We start from the raw sequence: 21,514 nt of genomic DNA, 5'->3' as shown, positions 1-21,514 counted from the left end.
CAGACTCATGATACGGAGCCCCAGAATAACTCACTCACAAAGACTCACGCACAAACTCTTTGCGTTTCAAATGGGCCCGGTAGATGCTTCATAAAAAACAGCGCCACTTATGTGCATAGGCTCTTCCTGTACACGTAAATCATCGTTTTAGGCTGAGTGCCTGATCTTCATCATCCTGCAAAGTTCCACTATAGACTGGAAACGTCCTGTTCCCGTGCTCTCGATGCATTTCTGGCATGCACCAGAAAACTCACGAAGAGACGTTTAGCCTCTCTTCTCTCTCTTCAGCGTGCCAAAATCGATATAATAGCATCCCAAGATATCGTTTTACAGACAACGTCTGAATATGTCCGCTAACTACTGGAGTAACGGAGCAAACGGAGCTATTCCGCCGCTCTGATTCTTTTTAGAGTAGAGGAGACCATGTGCTTGCTGGTACGTTGGAACCTCTTGTCGCGGTAATATGCTTCCAATATAAACGACCGCGGTGGCCCAGTGGTTATGGCGCTGGGCTGCGGACCCGAGAGACGCGGGTTCGATCCTGTCCGCGGCGGTCGAATTTTGATGGAGGCGAAATTCTACAGGCCCGTGTACTGTGCGATGTCGTTGTACGTTAAAGACCTCAGGGGGTCGAAATTTCCGGACCTCTTCATTACGGCGACCCTTATAGCCAGAATCGCTTCCGGACGTTAAACCCCCATAAACCATAGCACTTGTTAGACTATAACTCGCGGCGCCGCCACAGCATGGCATTTATTTTTCTAACAACACACTTGCACTGACCAGGATTATGAGGGCATTCTTGCAAAAGAAAATCTTTATCCACGCGCTTGCTCATGGAATCCCTCCATATACAAGTCCCGACTGAAGCGCTTCGATCAATCGGACGCGCGGTAATCTACCCGAGATAACATGCGCTCCGTGCGCCATCTTTTTCCCTCGCAAGCAATAGGCCATCAATTTTTTCATCTCATTTTGAACACGGCACACGTAATGCCACCGTAGCGTCAGTACATATATCCTTACTTTCCTTCAGCATTCTTGACAAGTGCTTGTTTTTTTTTTTATACGCTACCTTTATGGTAGATGGTAACGCACTGTGATACCTGCACGCTGAACACCAACTAGCGTCATCTGTCGAATGGCAGTAGCGAACGCCACATATAATTAACTGGGGATATTTTCTCCTGCGTTTGTTGGTCTAGGGTGTACTGGGTTTTAACGTCCCAAAGCGACGAAGGCTATCAGAGACGCCGTAGTTAAGGGCTCCGGAAATTTCGACCATCTGGGGTCTTTAACGTGCAATGACATCGCACAGTACACGGACCTCTAGAATTTCGCCTCTATCAAAATTCGACCACCACCGACGGGATCGAACCCGCGTCTTTCGGGTCAGCAACCGAGTGCCGTAACCACTGAGCCACCGCGGGAGCTCACCTGCGTTCGTGAAGAATCTACAAAGTGCAGTGAGATGCTGGGCCAAGAAGTTGATAGTGATGGCGTACTATTCCTACGCGCTGCAAAATTGGGCTCGTAAAATATCTCCCGCGCTCGAACCATCAAGTTCTGCAGGCCACAGGAAATCAGTAGGGGGTGTACCAAACGTCCAAGATTGAAGCGACAATTTTGAATGTTCAGCGTCATGCGGCACGTGGCAGCATCCGCGCAAAAGAACAAATTTTCTCCATGTTTTACAGGCTGAAAATGGAACAAAATGATCATGCCATGACCTCTTTAAAATCATCATGGTTTAAATTCTTGAAGAACTCTAATGACTAACCTAGCGCACCCTTCACAGATTACTGACCAGAGAATAAGCACAATGTGCAACTTTATCCGCAAATTATCAGATCATAGCTCTGATATAATAATGAAGTAATAGATGTAAGATGTGGTTTCCGTACCTGTCCGATATGGAAGCTTCGAAAGTAGGGAACACCAGCGTCTCCAGTGTCTTGTTGGTGCGCAGCGCATTGCACAGTGCCATAACGCCGCGTACGTGCACCCTCGACTTCTTAAAAAGCATTGTGTGCAGCGTGGCGTTTTGCGAGAGAGACTCCGCGATGCGCATCATGAAGTCGTCCTGGACAGCAGCTCTCAAGTCCAGCTCGATCAGGCAAGTGTTCGTGCGCAGTGAGGATGCCAGCACGTCTCCGCACATCGCGTTAGCACCGCGGAAGCCAATCGTCAGTTTTTTGACGCTGGTGTTATCCCTGAGTGCTGCGAACAACTCCACGGCCGAGGTGGTGCTGTGCTGCATGAATAGCTCCAGACATGTCAGAGTTATATTGCTCCTCAGTGTTTCGGCTAAGGCAGCAGGACTCCACACTGTGTCAATGAATGGAACAAAGACCAACTTCTTCAGAGCCCCCAAGTTCTTCACTAGCATAGTCATGGCGTCTGTGCCCGTGTAACAATCCTCTTGGTTTTCGCAAAAGGAGAGCTTCATCGACTCGCACTTCTTCAGGCAATGCAGCGTGTCAACCATCCGTCGTGAAAGATTCATGCCGGTGATATCTACGACCTTCAGAGACTCCGAGTTTTGTCGCAAAAGCGTGATCAGTCCTCGTTCAAGTTCACCACCATCGCAATATATTCTCAGCTCTTTAAGATCGCAAATACCAGTGATGTCTTCCAGCGGAATGTAGCTGCAGCCCTCTTTGCTCAGTGTATCGGCACTGTATGTCTTAATCTCAAGCTGTCGAACGGTGCGGAAGGTATCGTCTCCAGGCAGTGGCCGGAGGCGAATCGGTGCAGTAGCTTGCTTCATAGTAATGTCGTTCTCATCAGTTATGCACACAATCTCCATGTCTTTGACGCAGCGGTGAAGTTGTAAAAGCTTTGATATCAAAGAAGCCGTCTCACGTACGGGTGCGTTGGGTCCTCTGTCTACGGCCCCGTCCTCTAGGTGCCTCAAACTGATAATTCCAGGAACATGCTCAACAAGCTCATACGCGAGCACAGTCAGGATCCGGTTGCACGCAGGTAGTTTGGTGGTGAGCCAGCATCTGTCTTCCGGTTCCATCGACGTGCAGGCCTTCGAAAAGTCCATCTGGTCCTGCCAGACGTAGGCAGCCGCTGCATTTTCACTGGGCATTGCTCAATCAGGCTTGACCGGACCCTCCGACGGTGGCTGCTCGCGCCGCTCCACGCGCTGCAGCACCTTTACTTCTTCGTTGTCGTTTTTGTCTTCTAGCCATTCGTGAAGCCCGGGCAGTTGAGCGACACCTGTTGGATCATGAGAGGAAGAGGTGTAAAATGTTTAGATGACAAAGCGTGGATCGCTTCGTAGAAGTCCCGGTTTCGTCTCTGCAGGTGCTCCAGCCCTGAGCGCCATGGTGTCGTCGACGGATACTCGAAAGTCATTTTCGACTTGTGACTATGCTTTTGCGTATTTATTTACTAATTTCTCTGCATGGCTAGCTAGTGTCAGCTTCCGATGTGCCTCAGGGGAAGCTTTCCCTCGGCTGCGGCTATCTATAATGCAAGGTAATATGGCTTGTCCCCCCTACTTCTGAAGCGATTAAGATGAAAACTAGTGTAGAGTAATCAAGCCTTCAGCCAGTAGCGCGAAATTTTTGAGTCAGCATCTCAATTATTTTGTAAAAAAAACTGCTGAAATTTGAAAGCAGTTCCGGGCTAGCAATTACTCTTCACAAATCTCTGACCCCACAACGCAAATAGCTTGAGAGTTCAGTGAGTTACACATGTTATTTCACCCTTAAAGAGGACAAACTTCCACATTTTAAATATGATCCTCATTTCTGGCGTGAATACAAAGGATAGGGATCACGATGTTATTACACTTAAGTTTTTTTTAAACAAAGTGTTGAAAATAAAAACACCTTCAAACAAGGCCTTCGCAATGTAACTCATCCAATCTAGCGCCTTGCTATTTAGAAGCGAATTTTATGCTTTCAGTCGTTCTAACAAGTGTAGTTCACCCAATCTATTTACGACAAAAAGCTGTTAAGTGTCTAGTTTTATAGGGACAGAATATAGAGTGGCATGGAGACAGGAACCTCTCCCCGCTGGCTTATAGGGACAGACAGCTGTCGGAGCCGAGTATTTAAGCATTTACATATTCTTGCAGATATTTCCGTGTGGTGACGATAGAGACGGCAGAACTCGTAGTTTTGCCAAAAAATTATGTTTTAAATTGTCAAAGAAAGCCAAGCCACAGCCTGCGGTGGCGCCGTGCTCAGTTCAAACTTCGCGGCTCTGCATTAATTCACTCAGGCTAGTTCACACCAGTCGGGTTACTCCGCCTGGTGTAGATACACTTGATTTTATGAACGGGACTGAGCGCAATACAGACACTTGTTCTGGCTGGAAGAAATTTAAAACGCCTTATTTGCTTTCTTTTGCAACTAATCAAAGTTTCTTGCATGGTTTAAGCCTTCCTTTCGCATCACATTTTAAAACGTTTTGGAAGGACAGATTACCGCAATGCTGTCAGTGTCGTCCGTAGCCACCATTGCTACTGGTAGAAACATTTCTGGGTATATGCCATAAATATCACTAGTGCTATCTTATGTATGGCTTTTAAAAACCACCCTAATGCTTTAAAATATTGTTTTAAGAAAACGTATGCATCTTAGTTAACGTTGCGCTCATTACTGCCTTGGCGGCGAGCAGGCTATATGTGAGATGTGTACAGTTTGCAGGAGCCGAATAATTGCTTTTTATATTGTTTTGCCCTGTTTCCCTGCCCCACAGCCTGGTACACACTTACCAGGACAAGGAGTTCTCGACTACCGCAAAAGATATATATATATATATATGGAAGAGTGGTGTACATTTATTGAGGAAGCCCCATGACGCTTGGTGCAGAAAGCGGCGGTGCGCTGAACGACGCGTCAGCTTTGCGGGGCAGCCATGGACGTTCACTGGAAGCCTCTCACTTCATCGTCATCTACACGTTGGCACGTGAGGTGGCGCTACATATATATATGTGTGTGTGTATGTGTGTGTGTGTGTGTGTGAGAGAGAGAGAGAGAAGCGAACAGCCACACAAACCAATGAACACAGCTGATTTTTTTTATTTATTTATTGTGTGCCGTTGATCAATGGAGAATAGTACTAAATATGTTATCGCTTAAAAATAAATTATTATAAAAGCAGAAAAAACAACCACATCCCGCCGGTGAGAACTGAACCCACGACCTCCGAATATATATATATATATATATATATATATATATATATATATATATATATATATATATATATATATATATATATATATATATATATATATATATATAAGTGTGTGTGTGGTTGATAAAAATTCCACTGAGCACATTTTTGTTTGCATGGTTTCTTCAACCGAACGAAGGCTGGGACGTGTAGTTAACGCTTAGGTCACATACGGCACAAAAAAAAACGCGAATATAATTGCTGATTCGGCGTTTGTTGCCATTCCAGCTCTTGAAGCAGGCTGGTTTAAGTGTGTTAGTCAATTAAAACCGTGTTTCAGCGTTTGTATCGCAGATTTTCTCGCGCCTCACTAGAGAAACCGAAAGAGCGTGAGAGAAAGAAATGAATTATAAACTGTTCAGTGGCTGCAGGCGAATATCACGCAGTGATCCATGCATCCTAATATCTCAAACATAATTTGAAAGAAGAAAACAGCGCAACTGAAATGGGGTGTCTAAGAAGGTCCTTCAAAACTTCTAGACATTGTTGTTTTCAGCCATGCAGAAAAAGCGAAAGCCTGCATTGAAATTCTGTGTTTAACAGATAATACTTAGTTTTAATACTTCGTTTAATATAGCGGCGGTGGCATTTTTGCTTTTCCAATGTACTGGAACATAAAAAGGAAACCTGTATCCCAAATCCGAGCTTTCTCCCAAGTAATGCCGTCTAAATCCAAGAAGTATACGCTCGATTACGCATGTTTTGCGACTATAAAAGGCCGTCACATGGGCCCAGCTGCAGGTAGCTTTGCAACATAAGACGGGGACGAATGTGCGAAAAGTAAGTGCGATTCGCTGCGGCGTACAACGTCCGATCGCAGCTCGTCGCCTGCGTCCAACCTGCTAGATGCCAACGACGGGCCGCTCGCGGCGAATGCAACGACGGTAAGCGGCAGCCAATGGGAGCGTGGAGAGCGATAGCATCATAATGACGTAAGGGCGTGCTTCTCGGGGCCGGCCTGCCAGCCTTGATGCCGGCCGCCGGGGTCAGAAAAACGCGTTAGTATTGCTTGTTAACATTCATAACCAGCCCTAGGATAGATGAATGTCAAAAATGCATAATTGCTGAGGATTGCTGGCCATTACCGAGTTGCCGGTCGAAGTGAATACTGCGATGCAAACAAATATCATCCCAAAGGCGCTTTGGTGCTTCTGCCTGGGGCGGTTCGCCTGGCGTCTGCTAGCTCCGATGCTGAAGGTGTCGCGGAAATCTAACATATGTTTGTTATGGGACGGGTTCAGTGTAAAGGGGTGACGAGTATAGCACCTTTATTTGTGCGTTGGCCAGTTCCGAAGCGCCCACAGCTGCGGCACCGATGCGAAACCACCTACGCTTAGCGACGACCAAGGCAGCCAGGGAGCAGTTCAATTCGTCGCCCGGCTCTCCCGCAGGCTGCGTCGTTTCCGAAAGCTTGACTCTTGCGCAAAAATGGCATCTATGCTCGAATATCGCAGCCAGCTTTGCACGTAGCATGGCTACCATGTATTTTTTTGTGCGAACGTGAAGAACGCCGAGCCTGCCGGCCGGCCTCGACCTCACCCGCTGGCGTCATAATAAAGATTGTTCTTTACGAAAATAATAAACCTTGGGATAGAGAAATGTGAAAAATGCATCATTTTTGAGGATCGTTGGTCAATACCGCGTTGCTGGTAGAGGTAACAACTGTGCTACGAGCTAATTTCTTGCCTCATATTACTAGCCTCGCAGCTGCCGCTGGCCCGCCGTTGGTATCCGGCTCGCCTGGCGCCCGCTAACTCCGCTGCCGATGCGTAGCGGAAGTTGACAAAGTGTTTATTTTGGTCTGAGATGATGGTGTTGACAGTACAGTAATGTGAAGAGTAGGCCTTTTATTATAGCGTGGGCGACTTCCGAAGCGCCCTACGCTGCGGCTTCGATGTGAAGCAGCCTATAGGCCTAGCAACGACCAGGGCAGCCGGTCAGCAGCACAGCTCGTCGCCCGGCGTGAACGCGGACGGTGCCGTTGCCGAAAGCTAGCAACATAAGCAGGCATGCTTTGTCGCTGCTCGAGTATAGCTGGCAGTCTTTCTGATAACAAGGCTATCTCGGGTTTTCACGCGCGATTCTCAAGTACACCAAGCCAAGCAGCGTTCGGGCACTGCTACGTGGTCGCAAAGTGCGACACCGGCTGTGGGCAGAGTTTGAGTGAAGCGGCGCATCGATACTTTCTGCTCCATGTGTCCCTGCTTGCAGTGTGGCGGCAGTTCGGCAGCAGCGATCGGAGCGGCGCGGCGGCCAAGTTTTAGCATATGTGTCGCATGTTTCATAGATGCCTCAGTTTCTTCGCCTCACCCGAAATGAAGCACTGACAATACATGCATGCACCTTTCCTACCTTTCCCGCGTCTTCTTTCGTGTTCCACCTCGGCTCCATCGTGAGAGAGTAGCATTCTCGACAGCACCTCCTGAGCGGCACATCTGGCCCTGTGCGCCGGTCCACGGTCTTATTCGACAACAAATGAATCGAAAAGTCTTCCGCAGCGAAATTCTTCTCCGACATAGCACAGCGAGCAATGCAGTTGAAACTGGAGTGCTGTGTTATCGTCTCCTTCTCTGCCGTCTTCGTATTTTCTGCGCTCGTTAACCATGAATACCATTGCTACTCGCGGGTGGTGCCTTAATTGGGGAAGTTTTATCGCCTGCGCTGTACTCCACTTCTGAAGTTCCTTCCAGCATTATGGGAGTTAGCGACCTCCTCAGTGAGTGCCTGTGTTGAGTTGTCGTCTTATTCTCTGCAGTCTTCGTCTCTTTTGCGCTCATTAACCACGATTACAATTTCTATTCGCGAGTGGTGCGTTGGTGAAGTGTTATCGCCTAGTCTGTACTCCATCTCATAAGTTCCTTGCAGCACTATGGAAGTAAGAGGCCTCCTCAGTGAGCGCCTGGTGTTGGTGGTGGTAAACGTTTATTTGCTCTAGTTTACAGTATTTTTTTCCGGCTACAGATGGAGTCTTCCATCTTCTCTTTAGGGTCGGTTCCCCTAGTCCAGGGCTCCGCTGAGGGTAGCTGCCCAGTGCTCGTCTTACTAGTTCTTCTTGGACTTTCAGGATGTCGCTGGATAGCATCCGCTCCCACTGTTCCGCACTCGGGTTTTCTATTATGGCTAGCTCGTCTATTTTCTGGCGCTTGTGATGTGTTGTCGTCTTCTGTCCCGTCTTCGTCTTTTTTGTGCTTGTTAACCATGGATTGGTACCATTGCTGCTCGCGGGTGGTGTGTTGGTGCAGTTTTTATTGCCATGTCTGCACTCCATCTCATAAGTTCTTTGCACCCTATGGAAGTTAAAGACCTGCATAGTGAGCCCTTGTGTTTGTGTTGTCTTCTTCTCTGCTGTCTTCGTCTTCTTTGCGTTCGTCAACTATGAATACCTTTGCTACTCGCGGGTGGTGCGTTGGTGAAATTTTGTCGCTTAGCTTGTACTCCATCCCATAAGTTCCTTCCAGCACTATTGAAGTTAGAGGCCTCTGTGAGCGCTTGGGTTCTGTCTTCTTCTCTGTCGTCTTCGTATTCTTTGCGTTCGTCAACTATGAATACCTTTGCTACTCGCGGGTGGTGCGTTGGTGAATTTTTTTCGCCTGGTCTGTACTCCATCCCATAAGTTCCTTGCAGCACTATTGAAGTTAGAGACCTGCTTTGTGAGCGCTTGGGTTCTCTCTTCTTCTCTGTCGTCTTCGTCTACTTTGCGCTCGTTAACCATGAATACCATTGCTACTCGCGGGTGGTGCGTTGCTGTAATTTTATCCCCTGGTCTGTACTCCATCTTATAAGTCCCTTGCAGCACTAATGGAGTTCTAAACCTCCTCAGCCAATCAGGAGAGTGCCATAAACGTGTTTTTCGGCGCCTTGTCGTCTGCGTGTCGCCTGCTCGTGGTTGACACATATATGGTTAGGAAGGAGTATAAATTAACCCTGTCTATGTAGCATAAGCGTATGCACACTTACATACGCTAAACTCAGCATATTACTCTATTTTTAACATTCGTGCGTTTATTTAGTTGGGCCTCTTCAAACGAAGATACAACAATAAGCTTATTCTACTGGTGCCATCTGGTTATTGGAACGGGAACCATATTTTGACAACAAACCGACTCTCCGTTTTAGGCCTCGAGGCAGCGGAATCGTAACTCTAAATAAGAAATAAGGCATATTTATCGCTCATACGTTTTTTGTACGCGAGATGAGAGGAAGCAAAAGCCCCATTTACCATTTATGGCTAGTGAATGCACTCGAAAGGACAGTAACAACGACGAATTCAGGCCATAGGCCACCCGCGAGTAGCAATGGTATTCATGGTTATCGAGCGCAAAGAAGAAAGGCCTGGGGTGCGGCCTGATCTCGGTGAATAGAACCGACAACGCACTTCCTCACCAAAGCAGGATTTGGCCACCCTGGTGTAGTACTTGGCCACAACCTTCTATGAACAACCCATTTAACCCTCGGCTCTCAGTTCCCAGTGGCTGCGGAGCAGCTGACCGGGGCGGCGGTCAGACCTGTGACGCAGCGGATGGTGCTAAGAATCATTGGCTCCGGACAGGCCGCCGTTGGAAACTGAACCTAGCCACGGTTAACGCAAGAACCTTATCCAGTGAGGCTAGTTTAACAGTGCTGTTAGAGGAATTAGCGGGTATTAATTGGGATGTCACAGGGCTTAGTGAGGTTAGAACAGATGAGGCGTATATATACAGTACTAATGGGCGGGCACGTACCGTGTTATCGTGGATTAGCAGACAGACTAGAACGAGGCGTTGGATTCCTCATCAATCAGGATATAGCTGGCTACATAGAGGAGTTTTATAGCATTAAAGAGAGGATGGCAGTTATCGTAATTAGGCTTAATAAGAGGTATAAGCTGAAGGTGGTGCAGGCCTACGCGCCTACATCAAGCCATGATGGCCAGATCGTTGAAACCTTCTATGAAGACGTGGAATCGGCGATGACAAAAGTAAAATCACAGTACACTGTACTGATGGGCGACCTCAATGCGAAGGTAGGCAAGAAGCAAGCTGGAGACCAGGCCGTAGGTGACTATGGCATATGTTCTAGGAATAGCAGGGGAGAGTTATTAGAAGAGTTCGCAGATGGAAATAATTTACGGATCACGAACACCTTCTTCCGCAAACGAACCAACAGGAAGTGGACGTGGAAGAAATGGTGAGACAAAAAATAAAATAGACATCATACTGTGCGCTCACCCTGGCATTGTAGAGGGAGTGGAGATCCTTGAAAAGGTCCGTTGTAGCGACCAGAGAATGGTAAGGTCTCGTATTAGCTTAGGTTTGAAAAGGGAACGGAGGATATTAATGAAGCGGAAGTCTATTAACGAGTTAGCATTAAGAGGGAAAGTAGAGAAAATCAGGGTTTTCCTGCAGAACAGATTTTCCGCTTTAACTGAAGATGACGACCGTAATGTTGAAACAATGAACAATCTTTCGTTAAAATTTAAGCAGCGCTAACTTTTAGGACGAATACACAGAGGACATGACAGGACGGGCGCTGTCGGGCGGGCGCAGGACGGGCGCAGGACAGGCGCTAAATGAACAATCGTCTCACAGATATCATTATGGAGTGCACCGTCGAAGTAGGCGGTAGGATGGTTCGATAGGATAGCGGGAAGCTATTCCAGGAGAATAAAGATCTGATTGTCATCTATCATTCACTATTTCTTTCCCATATACAGCACTGCCTTTTGGTATGGGGTACAACGACGGCAACAAATATGTCAAAGCTAATAAAACTGCAAAATAGGCTGATTAAAATTATCTCTAATACTTCTTCCACTCACAACCCTGACGCTTTGTTGAAAAAGTTTCATTTAATAGCTTTATCAGACCTATACAAATATCGCCTTTGCAAAACGTTCAGAAGCCCTGCAGTGGGCGTAGTCAGGCTGATAATAATGATGATGACATTCCGCAGAGTCAGAATGTTATCTCTGCACTCATCATAGCTTTGGTTGTGCTGCAAGGAGCTATTGAGATGGTGTAAATACTCTCGCTTTCCTGCGGTCGACGTCCGCTCGGCGAGGGGAAAAGATGTGGCTAGATCCTGCTGCCCTGAAGGCTGTCACAACCGCATCGTTGATGGTGACACATCGTCGCATACGTTTCGGCGAGGTGAGAAGCTCCAAAGACTCGATTCGTGCTGCGCAATCATCCTGCCCAACCTGGGGGCCTCTGAGAAACGATTTCATTTGTTCGGAGCACTTTCTCGACGAAGATTATGTCACTAGCTGAGCTAGTGACATAGTTGTCTGGACTAGTGACTAGTCCACACAACGCCTGAAGCATGACGCTGTGCCTTTTGTCCTCTCATGGAAACGAAAAGCCGAGAGTATTTATTAGTCGCGCGTTTGGAAAAAGGTGGTGAAAGGAGGTTGGTGCTGTTCTCATTTGCACGCAGCATTCTCGTTCAGTTTTTCATGGGAGCTATCTCAATTCATAATTTGTTACACTTCATGAGGTAGCGTTGATTTTAATGGAATTAATGAATTATTCTCTTATGTACGCTTTTTCTTTCTCCATTCTACGCTCTGAATTTTTCTGCCCACTCCCCTCCGCAAGGGCTGCAGGGTCCGTGGGGTAAAATAAAATAAAATAATATAAATAAATCAGTAAGTAAATAAGTTCTTAGTTCTCCAGAGTGATTTGCAGGGAACTATATCCCGTGCCTTGTCGCTTGCGAAGGAGCAGCCTTATGAAGAATACGTGCGAAATATTGTGTGTTCGATCCGTGCGGTGTTTCAGTTCTGTGCAATGTTAGTTATGTGCAGTGACAAGTTCACTGTGTGCAGTGACAAGTTCACTGCCGTTAAGTGCAGTGAACTATCAGGCATGCGTTCACGTTTTTGAAAGAGAACGTCTATGGGGAGCACGTGTTGACCTTTACGGGTTCCATGCGGTGTTTGGCGCTGGCTGTCAACAATTCCAGTTTGTTACAGATCACTGCGAATCCTGAGTTCTGTGCAGTGCTTAGTTCAGTCTAGTGAAGCGCAGTGAACTAATTCACGTGCATTCGCGTTTTACGAAGAGCATGTTAAGACGTTTCTTGTCTAGTTCTATATTGACTGTGTGTAATTTCCGTTTTTCTAACATCAGTGATCAACTATTACGAGATCTCAACACAGGAGACGCCGGAGAAACGTATACAGTGGCGAAGAAGTGCTGACTTAACTACTAAGCTGTGATACAGACGAGGCGGCAGACAGTCTGGTTGAGCGTATTTCGGTCGAACAAATGGGCGGAGCAGGTACAGCGGGTTAAGCATCAGATTCAAATTTATTTTATTTGTTTATTGATGTTGTGATCCACCCAAAAAAAAAGGGGCTTTAGCACGGTGGAAACACAGAAAAATTAAACAAAGATATATATATCAGATCTGCAGCAAAAAACACAAAATAAGATCCATAATTACATGACAAGCATCAGGTTAGCAATAACCAAAAGTTCAAAATGACAACACTGACAAAAATCAAAGTGGTTTACGGTACAGTATCCCAGAAGTCATACTCTCAGTGATGAATTATAATTTTAGGGGATGCTTCTTTTCAGGAAAATTGGGAGGTCCCGTTGTCCCGTTGCGACGAGACTAGCTGCTTCACGTCACCACATCAACATACCAACACGGGCGTCAGCACCATTGCTTAATTGCAAAGACTCATCTGATAGGAGATTAGACGTAAATTACGATCCCTCCGTTGCTTGCCCTCTGTGACGTCAGCATGACCGGCTATGTACGAGACTCACCTGAAATATTGCGCTGTGCTAACACAGACTTGTTCTGTTTCACAGATGGCCCTCCTCCGCTGAGTCACGCCTGCGCTCATCCTCATCCTCATCCGCAAACTCATCTGCCCAGCTGTCCCACCTCTTGTGCAACGCACCGACCAGCTGCCCAGAGTTCGCATCAGAAGTGCTGAGCAGTCATATGATCGGCAAGCGCTGGAGCTCTCTTGCTCGTGTAGCTCCGAGTGTTGATGACCGCGTACGCTGTGAGAGACCACCGGGCTGGGCTTTGTATAACAGCTTTCTTTGTAAAAATTCAGAGCTCAAAGGTTGAACGCAGTGAAAATATGAACCCTACTTACGACTCAGGTGTCGTACAAGAAATGTGTCTACATCTCGTAAGAATAAATGGCTGCAAAACTTTGTTGTGAAAGCCCTAGCGCTACAGCATAACTCCTCCTCGTGACCTTTCGAAGCGATAGCTTCATTCTGCTAGGTAAAGCCGGGTATCGCCGTGTGTGCAACATGACTCTGGCAGGTGGTGTCCAAAGAGCAACCTAGAAGGCCACCTAGGTGACATGACCTTGCGGTGTAATCACAACTTGCCCACCGAACCTTGAGCGAACTGCCCGCCACAGAAGGTGGCAGCTAAATTAATGATTGGTCGCTCGGGAAGATCCACTTTAACCGCACAAGGCCCACCGCTAAGAGCACCTGCCATCGAAGGGCAGTGGCGCTTCGCGTAACAGCTACACCACTGCGCCAGGAGCGGTATGAGGTCTCACAGGGATCTGTGAATGTAAAGTATAGAATGTCCTTCTGCATGTAGGGGAATTAACCCACTACGCTATAGCGTCATATTCTTAAGACGGAGCTTAAGAGTCCCCTCCACTTTTTACCTCATGACAATCCACAGAGAAGCGACAGGAGCGTCATCGTAGGAAAAGAGAAGTCTGTGTGCACTAGCTTGGGAACTTGTGCGATAAATAGTACATCAGTGTTCTGATTCAAACGTACTCACAAACAATGAACTCTGAACTAAAATTCTTGTGGGAACACTTACCACGTTGTTCAGAAGAAGATGATTACAATGATCCTCCAGCTGGTAGGGAAAAAAAATAAAATGTTGACACCAGCATCTGCTTGCTGACTAATTCGACGACGCGAGCACCACCTTTGCTGATGGACAGTTCAGAGGTTTGGTTTGGTTTGGTTTTATGGGGTTTAACGTCCCAAAGCGACTGAGGCTATGAGAGACGCCGTAGTGAAAGGCTTCGGAAATTTCGACCACCTGGGGTTCTTTAACGTGCACTGACATCGCACAGTACACGGGCCTCTAGAATTTCTCCTCCAAAGAAATTCCAGCCGCCGCGGCCGGGATCGAACCCGCGTCTTTCGGGTCAGCAGCCGAGCACCATAACCGCTGAGCCACCGCGGCGGCCGACAGTTCAGAGGCAATACTCAACTCGAGAACATCGCAGAGAGAGAGAGAGAAAAACTTTATCATGGCAAGTGTGTTTAGACCCCCCTTGGGTCCCGGACCACCGCACGGTCCCACTCTACGTCGTAACGTTCATGCGGTGTTTGTCCATGACGTCGGCACCCCGAAGCACCGCAGCAAGCTGCGATGGCGGGTCCGGAGACGAGAGCACGACCTCCCAGTCCTCCCAACTTGATAACGCGGGCTGTCCCTGCGGGGGAGGATCAGCAGGGCAGCCGAAAAGGATGTGGGAGAGTGTGGCGTGAGGGTCGCCGCACAGGGTGCATGCAGGGGAGGTGCCACAGTAGAGAGATAGCAGCTGAGGGGATGAGAGAGAGCGGGTCTGGAGGCGTCTCCAGAGGATCTGTTGGGAATGGGTAAGGGAGGGGTGTGGAGGAGGGTAAGTCCGACGGTCCAAGCGGGGCATTTGCGTGAGCTCTGCAAAGGTGTGCGCCCGCTCTCTCGAGAAACCCGGACCGAGGCCGTCCTGAGCCCGGCAAATCAAACCTCGGGCCAATTTATCGGCAGCCTCGTTTCCTGGATTCCCAGAGTGAGCCGGCACCCACTGGAGCTCTACCCTACGTGGTAAGTTTTTGGAGGGGGTGTTCAACAACTTCCAAGCAGGGGCGTGAATCCTGCCTCTCGCGAAGTTGAACAGAGCCGTTTTGGAGTCGCTAAAGATGTAGTTTGCATTGGAATGTACAAGGGCTAGGGCGATGGCGGTTTCCTCTGCCTCCTCAGACGTACAGCCAGAGGGAAGGCGGTGTGTGAGGGGCTGTGCTAGGGATGGATTGTAACCAACTGCTACAGCTTCATGAGTTGTGCACGCGGCGTCTACCCAAATGGCGTCCTCGGCTTGTCCGTAATACTTGTGTAGGGCCTTAGCGCGAGCCATGCGGCGAGGGATGTGGTACTGGGGATGAATGTTCCGGGGAAGGGGTTTCACAACGAGGGGGGTATGAATGTGTCGAGGAATGGCTATAAGGGATGTCTGATTAGCGGGAATGTTGATGCGAAGGGAAGCGAGGATATGCCTGCCAGTTGCGCTCGCGGCAAGTCTTAGATACTGTGTCTGAAGGTGCGCGTCTACTAGTTCCTGCAGAAGAGTTGAAATCTGGGTTAGTTGGTACATTATACTTAAGAAAAACCAGCCAAAAAGACGGGGACACGGGTGTTTTATAAGATTCCGCTGACATGCGAAAAAGTTTACATCGGCCAAACTGGCCGGTGTATAAATGAAAGGCTACGAGAGCACCATAACTCTCTGACTCCGGCTGACGGAGCAAACTTGCCTCGCCATTGCCGCGATTGCGGGTGCTACACGTTGTTTTCCAATGTCACTTTTCTCGGTAGAGGCAAGGGTAAGGTTGAGCGGGAAATCCTCGAAGCATTTCACATTAGCAATCATGGAGATAACTGTGTTAGCACGGCTTCTATCACGTTGATGCAGAAAGAATTAGGTTACTTGTCCCGTTGACACCGCAGTTTGACTATCTTACGAGATCGCTGTTGTTGTTTTTTGTGCTGGTTTTGCGGTGCCGTTGAGCTGCGCATGCTCTGTTGGGTTTTCTTGGAGACTGGCTGTTTTTTCAATAAAGCACAGTTGATAGTCCAGTCGTTGTGTGTGCCTCGTCTCTCCTTTGTCCCCGTCTTTTTGGCTGGTTTTTCTTAAGTACTAGTTCCTGAATGGTGTTATGCATGCCTAATTCAAGGAGATTGGCTGTGCTAGTGCTGCGGGGTAGGTTTAAGGCTGCCTTGGTTGCTAGACGAATCATAGCGTTCACTCGCTCTGTTTCTATGCGGTTCAGCTTAAGATATGGGGTGGCGTATAAAATGCGGCTAAGTTTAAAAGCATGCACTACTTTCATGCTATCCGCTTCGTCTAAACCTTTGTGCAGGGAGGATACGCGGCGTAGAAGTTGCAACACGGATTGCGTGGAGGCCTTGAGTGTTTTAAGGGTATGATCGTTGCGTCCGGAATCCTGCAAGTAAAGGCCAAGGATACGGAGGGTGGGGGTGACGGGGATAGGGGTTCCTTGTAAAGCGATTTGAATGGCCGAATTAGCTGCAGATTTCGGTCTTATGAGGAGAAGCGCGGATTTAGAGGGGGAGCATTCGAGCCCAATAGATGACGCATGAGCGGAGATGGTGTCAGCTGCTAATTGAAGAGTTTCCTCAATTTCTCCATCAGATCCGTGAGTGGTCCATGCCGTAATATCATCAGCGTACAAGGTATGCCTTAGGTGTGGGATGAGAGCGAGTTTATGAGCTAGGGGGATGAGAGCAATATTAAATAGAAGGGGGGAGAGGACCGCGCCTTGGGGTGTTCCAAGTTCGCCGAGTGTATAAGGTGGTGTGCTCAGCTCAGCTATGTGCAGGGAGGCAGTGCGGCCCGAGAGAAAGGCGCGAACGTAGTTGTAGGTATTTGAGCCTACCTGTAGTGCCTGTAGTTCTCGCAAAATGGCATCGTGTCGAATCCTGTCAAATGCCTTTGTGAGGTCAACCGCCAGAATAGTTTTAGTGAGGTGGGGGATCGTGTCATCAAGCACGTCATGTGTAATTTGTAGTAGGGCAAACTGTGCTGATAGATGCGCACGAAAGCCCACCATGCTGTGCGGAAAAAGGTGGTTGTCTTCCATGTACGTGGTTAGTCGGGCAAGAATTATGTGTTCGAATGCCTTGCCGAGACAAGATGTCAGAGAAATTGGTCGGATAATCTCTATGTTGATGGGTTTGTGGGGTTTAGGAATAAATATGATTTTTCCATGCTTCCAGGTGGCAGGGAGTGTACCTGACTTCCAGCACTCGTTAAAGTGGGTGACTAGATGAGATATGGAGGCATCGTCAAGGTTTCGGATAGCAGCATTGGTAATTTGATCTTCCCCGGGTGCAGTATTGCGTAATTTCAAAAGGGCTGTCCGAAATTCCGCCTCTGTAATAGGGGCGTCAAGCTGGGGTTGAGGTGGACCCGTGTACTCGGGGTGCTTGCAAGGGTCACCTGGGGTGGTATATGTTGATTTCACCTGCGCGAGGAAGGCGTTCGTGTCCTGCCTGTGGTTATGAGTAAGGCGGCGAATGCTAAGGCGTGTCTGGGTTTTAGATTTCGTGGGGTCTAGCATGTGGCGTAAGAGGTGCCAGGCACGGGTTGTGGAGAGATTGCCGCGGAGATTGTCACAAATCTGATTCCAGTTAGCTTTGCAAAGAGTGGTACAGTGGTGTTCTATTTGGGTCTGAAGCTGTGCCAGTTTGAGTTTTAGTTTCCTATTGTGTTTTTGAGTTTTCCATCTGTGTGTTATGCGTTCTTGAGCTTGAAGGAGGTGCGCGAGCTTACTGTCAATTACGGGGGTGTCTGGGGTAGTGTCTAGCGTTTGGGTATGTTGGCGAATGTCCTCCTGTAACTGGGTAGTCCAGGTGTCTAGGTCGAAGGGTACCTGTGTTGACTGTACATGTTACTGGCGAAATTTTCGTAGCTGGTCCCAATTAGTTTGTCTAACGGTAAATTTGCGCTGAGGGCGGCGATAGCTTAGTGTTATGCGAATTAGGTGGTGGTCGCTGCCTAGTGTGGTTTGGGTTCTTTCCCACTGCAGGTGGGCCACATTTCTTCCAAGCGTGAGATCTGGGCTGGTATCTGTAGTAACACTGTTACCAACCCGCGTAGGCAGGCTGAAATCATTAAAGATGGACAAGTGGAGCACCATCATTTCATTGCAGAGAACTGTGCCTCTGTGGTTTGTGCGCCGATAGCCCCAGTCCACGTGTGCGCAGTTGAAGTCACCGGCAATGAGGAGGGGATTTGATCCAGCCAATTACGTCACGGATTTGAGGAGTGGAGGGAGTAGATTAACTGGCTGTCGTGGTAGAAGATAGCAGTTAAGAACGAACAAGGGAGATTGAGCAGGGGTTGGAGGTAAAATTTCGATGAAGGTGTGAGCGATAGGTGTGGTAATTGTGTGTTCCATGTAATGCAAAGAGTTGCAGACGTATGTGACCACCCGAGGAAGATCAGTAGAGTCCGAGGGGATAAGAGCGTAACCTGGAAGTTGTTTGCAAACGTTTGCGTCCTGAATTACGATGATGTCTGGTGGGGATGAGGAGGTAGCGATAATCTGCAGCAGAGGATCGCGCTTACGCCGAAAGCCCCTGCAGTTCCATTGAATAATATGTAAAGAATTATGGTCCGTCGGAGGGGCCATGCTGTAGGGTGGAGGGGCGAAGGAGGGGTGTGGAGGGTGGCACTGTGGGAGGAGAGGCCGGTGAGAGGCTATGAACAAGGAGAGGTAAACGCTCCTCTATCTTGGCCATGATGCTAGTTATGACAGTATCCATTAAACGGGCAATGGTAGTTTCAATCAGAATTTGGCACTGTGCAGTGACCTGTGCAGTAATGCGCTCTGCGAGCCTAGCTTCTAAGTTTTTGGCGAAGTCCTGAAATTTTGCTTCCAAGTCTATGGGTTGTGCTGGCGTCTCATCAGGCCTCCTCTTTTTCGAAGGAGGTTCGACAGGTGGCGAGGTGGGTGGAGAGGATGAGGGTGGAGGAGTTGGGGGTACAGCGCGGGTGGAGGTAGAGATGGCTGCCTTGAGCTGCCTTACCTCTTCCCGCAGAGCAGTCACTTCGTGGTCCTGGGAGGTCGGCGAATGAGTCCTGGCGGCCTTGGAGGCCCACGTAGAGGTAGTGGGAAGGGTCGTTTGCAGCGGGGGAAAGTCCTTCTTGCTAAAGGGCTTTGTTTTCTGTGGCGGCGGGCTGCGTTGTTTCGGAGTTGTATGTCTTCCCTTGCATGAGCCGGTACCCGTGAGGTGCTCGCCCCCACACAGAATGCAGATCGGGATGCAGGAAGGAACAGCTTGCGGGTCATGCTTGTCCCCGCACCGCGTGCAGAGACCAGTCTTGGGGTGGGGGCAGACGTCATATCTGTGGCCCGGTCGGCGACAGTTGGTGCAGGCATCTGGACTGCCCTTGTACGCCGTGCATCTATAAACCACACTCATGTAGCGTATGGTATGAGGGACTGGTCCATGCGCAAAAGTGATTAATATGGAGAGCGTCCTCCCCATTCTGCGTGCTGCGATAATATCAGCGTCCGGGTTGCGGGTCTGGAGGTCTCGTAGCATCTGCTCCGGGGTTTCCGCCCAGTAGGCCTGCGAGATGACTCCACGTACCGCTGCTGGCGGCGGTGCGATGTAGGCGGCGATAGGGTAACTGGTATCTTGGAGCACCACTTCCTTGAGTTGGACGAGGTGCAGGGCGGTTGTCTCCTGGTGGGTAGCGACGGTGAATGTGTTATTCGTAGGATGGATCCGGAGGTGAATGTCCCCTAGGTCCCGGCCATCGGCGGTGACTTGCAGGGCTTGCATAAGGGGCTGCGCCATGGCTCCGTTCAAAGCGAGCCCGCCTCTCGGTCGAAAAACTACCCGTATAGTGCCGGGCGGGAGTGAAGCAAGGCGTTTACTTCGCTGCGAGACTGCGTGCGACACGCGCAGCTGTTGCTGTTGAGCACGGTACGTCGGCTTAAAGGGCGCAGGGGCAGCCTCGGCCTGAGCACCGACGGCGGACACGGCTGTTTGTGGAAGTCCAACCATGGTATTCGGGCTTGGTTCTCGAACCTGGTATGCGCGGAGTACTGCGGTCCACTCACTGGGTCTGGACGTTTCAGGGTCGAGGTTGTCGCCCTGCGCTTGCACCTCCATGGATGTTGGGGTAGGTGCGCTGCCGGTGATAGGCCTAGCCTCCAGCGAGGCGAGGCCCAGCGCGGCGGCTGGCGAGGAGCGAACTTTACGACGTCGGTGCGGTCAGAAGAGAGGACTGGATCTAGTAATGGTTGTAGCGGTTGGAAAGCGCTCACCTTTAGGAAACGTTGTACATAAGAGGTGAGCTCTTGGGCGCTTGTTGCGCATGAAAAGAAGCCGAGAAGAGGTGACAGTACCGAAAGGCGGCCGGAGCGGAGAACATCGCAGAGTGGGTCCCTCGTGGAAGATGATCGCACCCGCTTTTCCAGAGCAAGCCATTTCTCAAAGGTCGATAATACACATACAGATAATGCAGATAAATGCAGACAATATACATACACTGCTCACGCGACTAGAATCCACAGGGTCCGATGATCCGGCTGGAAGATCAAATGAATTTTGGGCACTAGATACCTCTGTATAAAATAAAATTAGTGCAAAAATAAAATTTATTATTTATTTATTTATTTATTAATGCTGCCAATCGCTTATTCAGGGATTTTTACAGAAGTGGGTTTTGTCCGCAGACAAGCAGTCGACCAGGCATAAACACTATTTCAAGGATACAAAAAGGACAGTGAAAATTATGAGGACAATGGGAAGAGGCATTGGAAAAAGGCAATACAAAGCTAACGCATGAATAATCACCACTTTTTCACTTCATAAATGGTCACGAGAAATACAAATGAATACATGCAAATACAAATGCATGGAAAGCTCCCCAAAACGTTAGAAAAAGTAAAAAAAAGAAAGAAAAAATCAGTTTGTTCACTGACAATACACTCTTGCCAGCTAGCGGCAAAAATTTTTTAGTAGTTGGCTGTACAATCACTGAAACATCAAGGGAGTTCCACTCCCGCACAGCTCGCGGAAAAAAAAGAACATAAAGGTATTATTAGCGCAGAAGTATTCTTATATGGTGAGTTCATTTTTGTGACGGGTTTCTCTGGAAGTGTTCAAAGTAGTGTATGTAGCAGAATCAACTTTAAGTTTTTTATGCAAAATCATGTACAGAAACTTCAGACGGTGGAGCGTCGCCCGTCTAGCTAGCGTATCAAGCGCAAGATAAAGCGCACACTTTTTAGCTGGACAGCCTCAATCGTAGTTATGTTATCTTGTGTGTACGGGAACCAGGCGACGTTTGCGTATTCTAGTATTAGGCGTATGATAGTAGTATACGCCAAAAGCTTCACACCTTTCGTAGAATATCGCAGGTCTCGTTTCAGAAACATGAGCATCTCTTTGTTCGTTGCGTAATCTACGTGAGGTGTCCACCCTAGATTGCCTGATATAATGATGCCTAAGTATTTGTGCTGGCTGACTGTCTTGAGTGTAGTGCGACTATTGCCGTAAGGGAAGCTAAGTTTGAATTTAT

At 48.5% G+C, this 21,514-nt stretch overlaps 2 protein-coding genes across 2 annotated transcripts in view; both read right to left on the bottom strand.

Moving 5' to 3' along the window:
- LOC149352838 (uncharacterized) overlaps positions 1 to 2,260 on the bottom strand; it is a 24,829-nt gene extending 22,569 nt beyond the window's left edge. The window contains exon 1 of the mRNA XM_089575732.1: positions 1,905 to 2,260. Within this exon, the coding sequence (XP_089431858.1) occupies positions 1,905 to 2,260 (356 nt within the window). The remainder of the gene's footprint in view (positions 1 to 1,904) is intronic.
- Positions 2,261 to 3,100: 840 nt separating this feature from the next.
- On the bottom strand, positions 3,101 to 20,100 carry LOC149352837 (uncharacterized). Its single transcript, XM_089575731.1, has 2 exons — positions 18,699 to 20,100; positions 3,101 to 3,228 (listed from the first exon to the last, which is right to left on the bottom strand). Exons 1-2 carry the CDS (start codon positions 20,098 to 20,100, stop codon positions 3,101 to 3,103), a joined length of 1,530 nt encoding a protein of 509 aa, XP_089431857.1.
- Positions 20,101 to 21,514: the final 1,414 nt, after the last annotated feature.

Source organism: Amblyomma mixtum, chromosome 3, assembly GCF_055824585.1.
Source record: "Amblyomma mixtum isolate Tamu chromosome 3, ASM5582458v1, whole genome shotgun sequence".
In the NCBI taxonomy this organism is placed as follows: domain Eukaryota; kingdom Metazoa; phylum Arthropoda; class Arachnida; order Ixodida; family Ixodidae; genus Amblyomma; species Amblyomma mixtum.
Note: the sequence above shows the minus strand (reverse complement) of the source record. Positions and strands in the feature narration are given on the sequence as shown.

Bases quoted from the DNA above. Each gene is read 5' to 3' on its own strand.
- LOC149352837 (XM_089575731.1), bottom strand. From the start codon at position 20,100: ATGGAGGTGCAAGCGCAGGGCGACAACCTCGACCCTGAAACGTCCAGA. The intron at 3,229-18,698 runs GTTTACCTCTCC...ATGATCCAACAG, and splicing joins CATGGCCAAGATAGAGGAGC to GTGTCGCTCAACTGCCCGGG.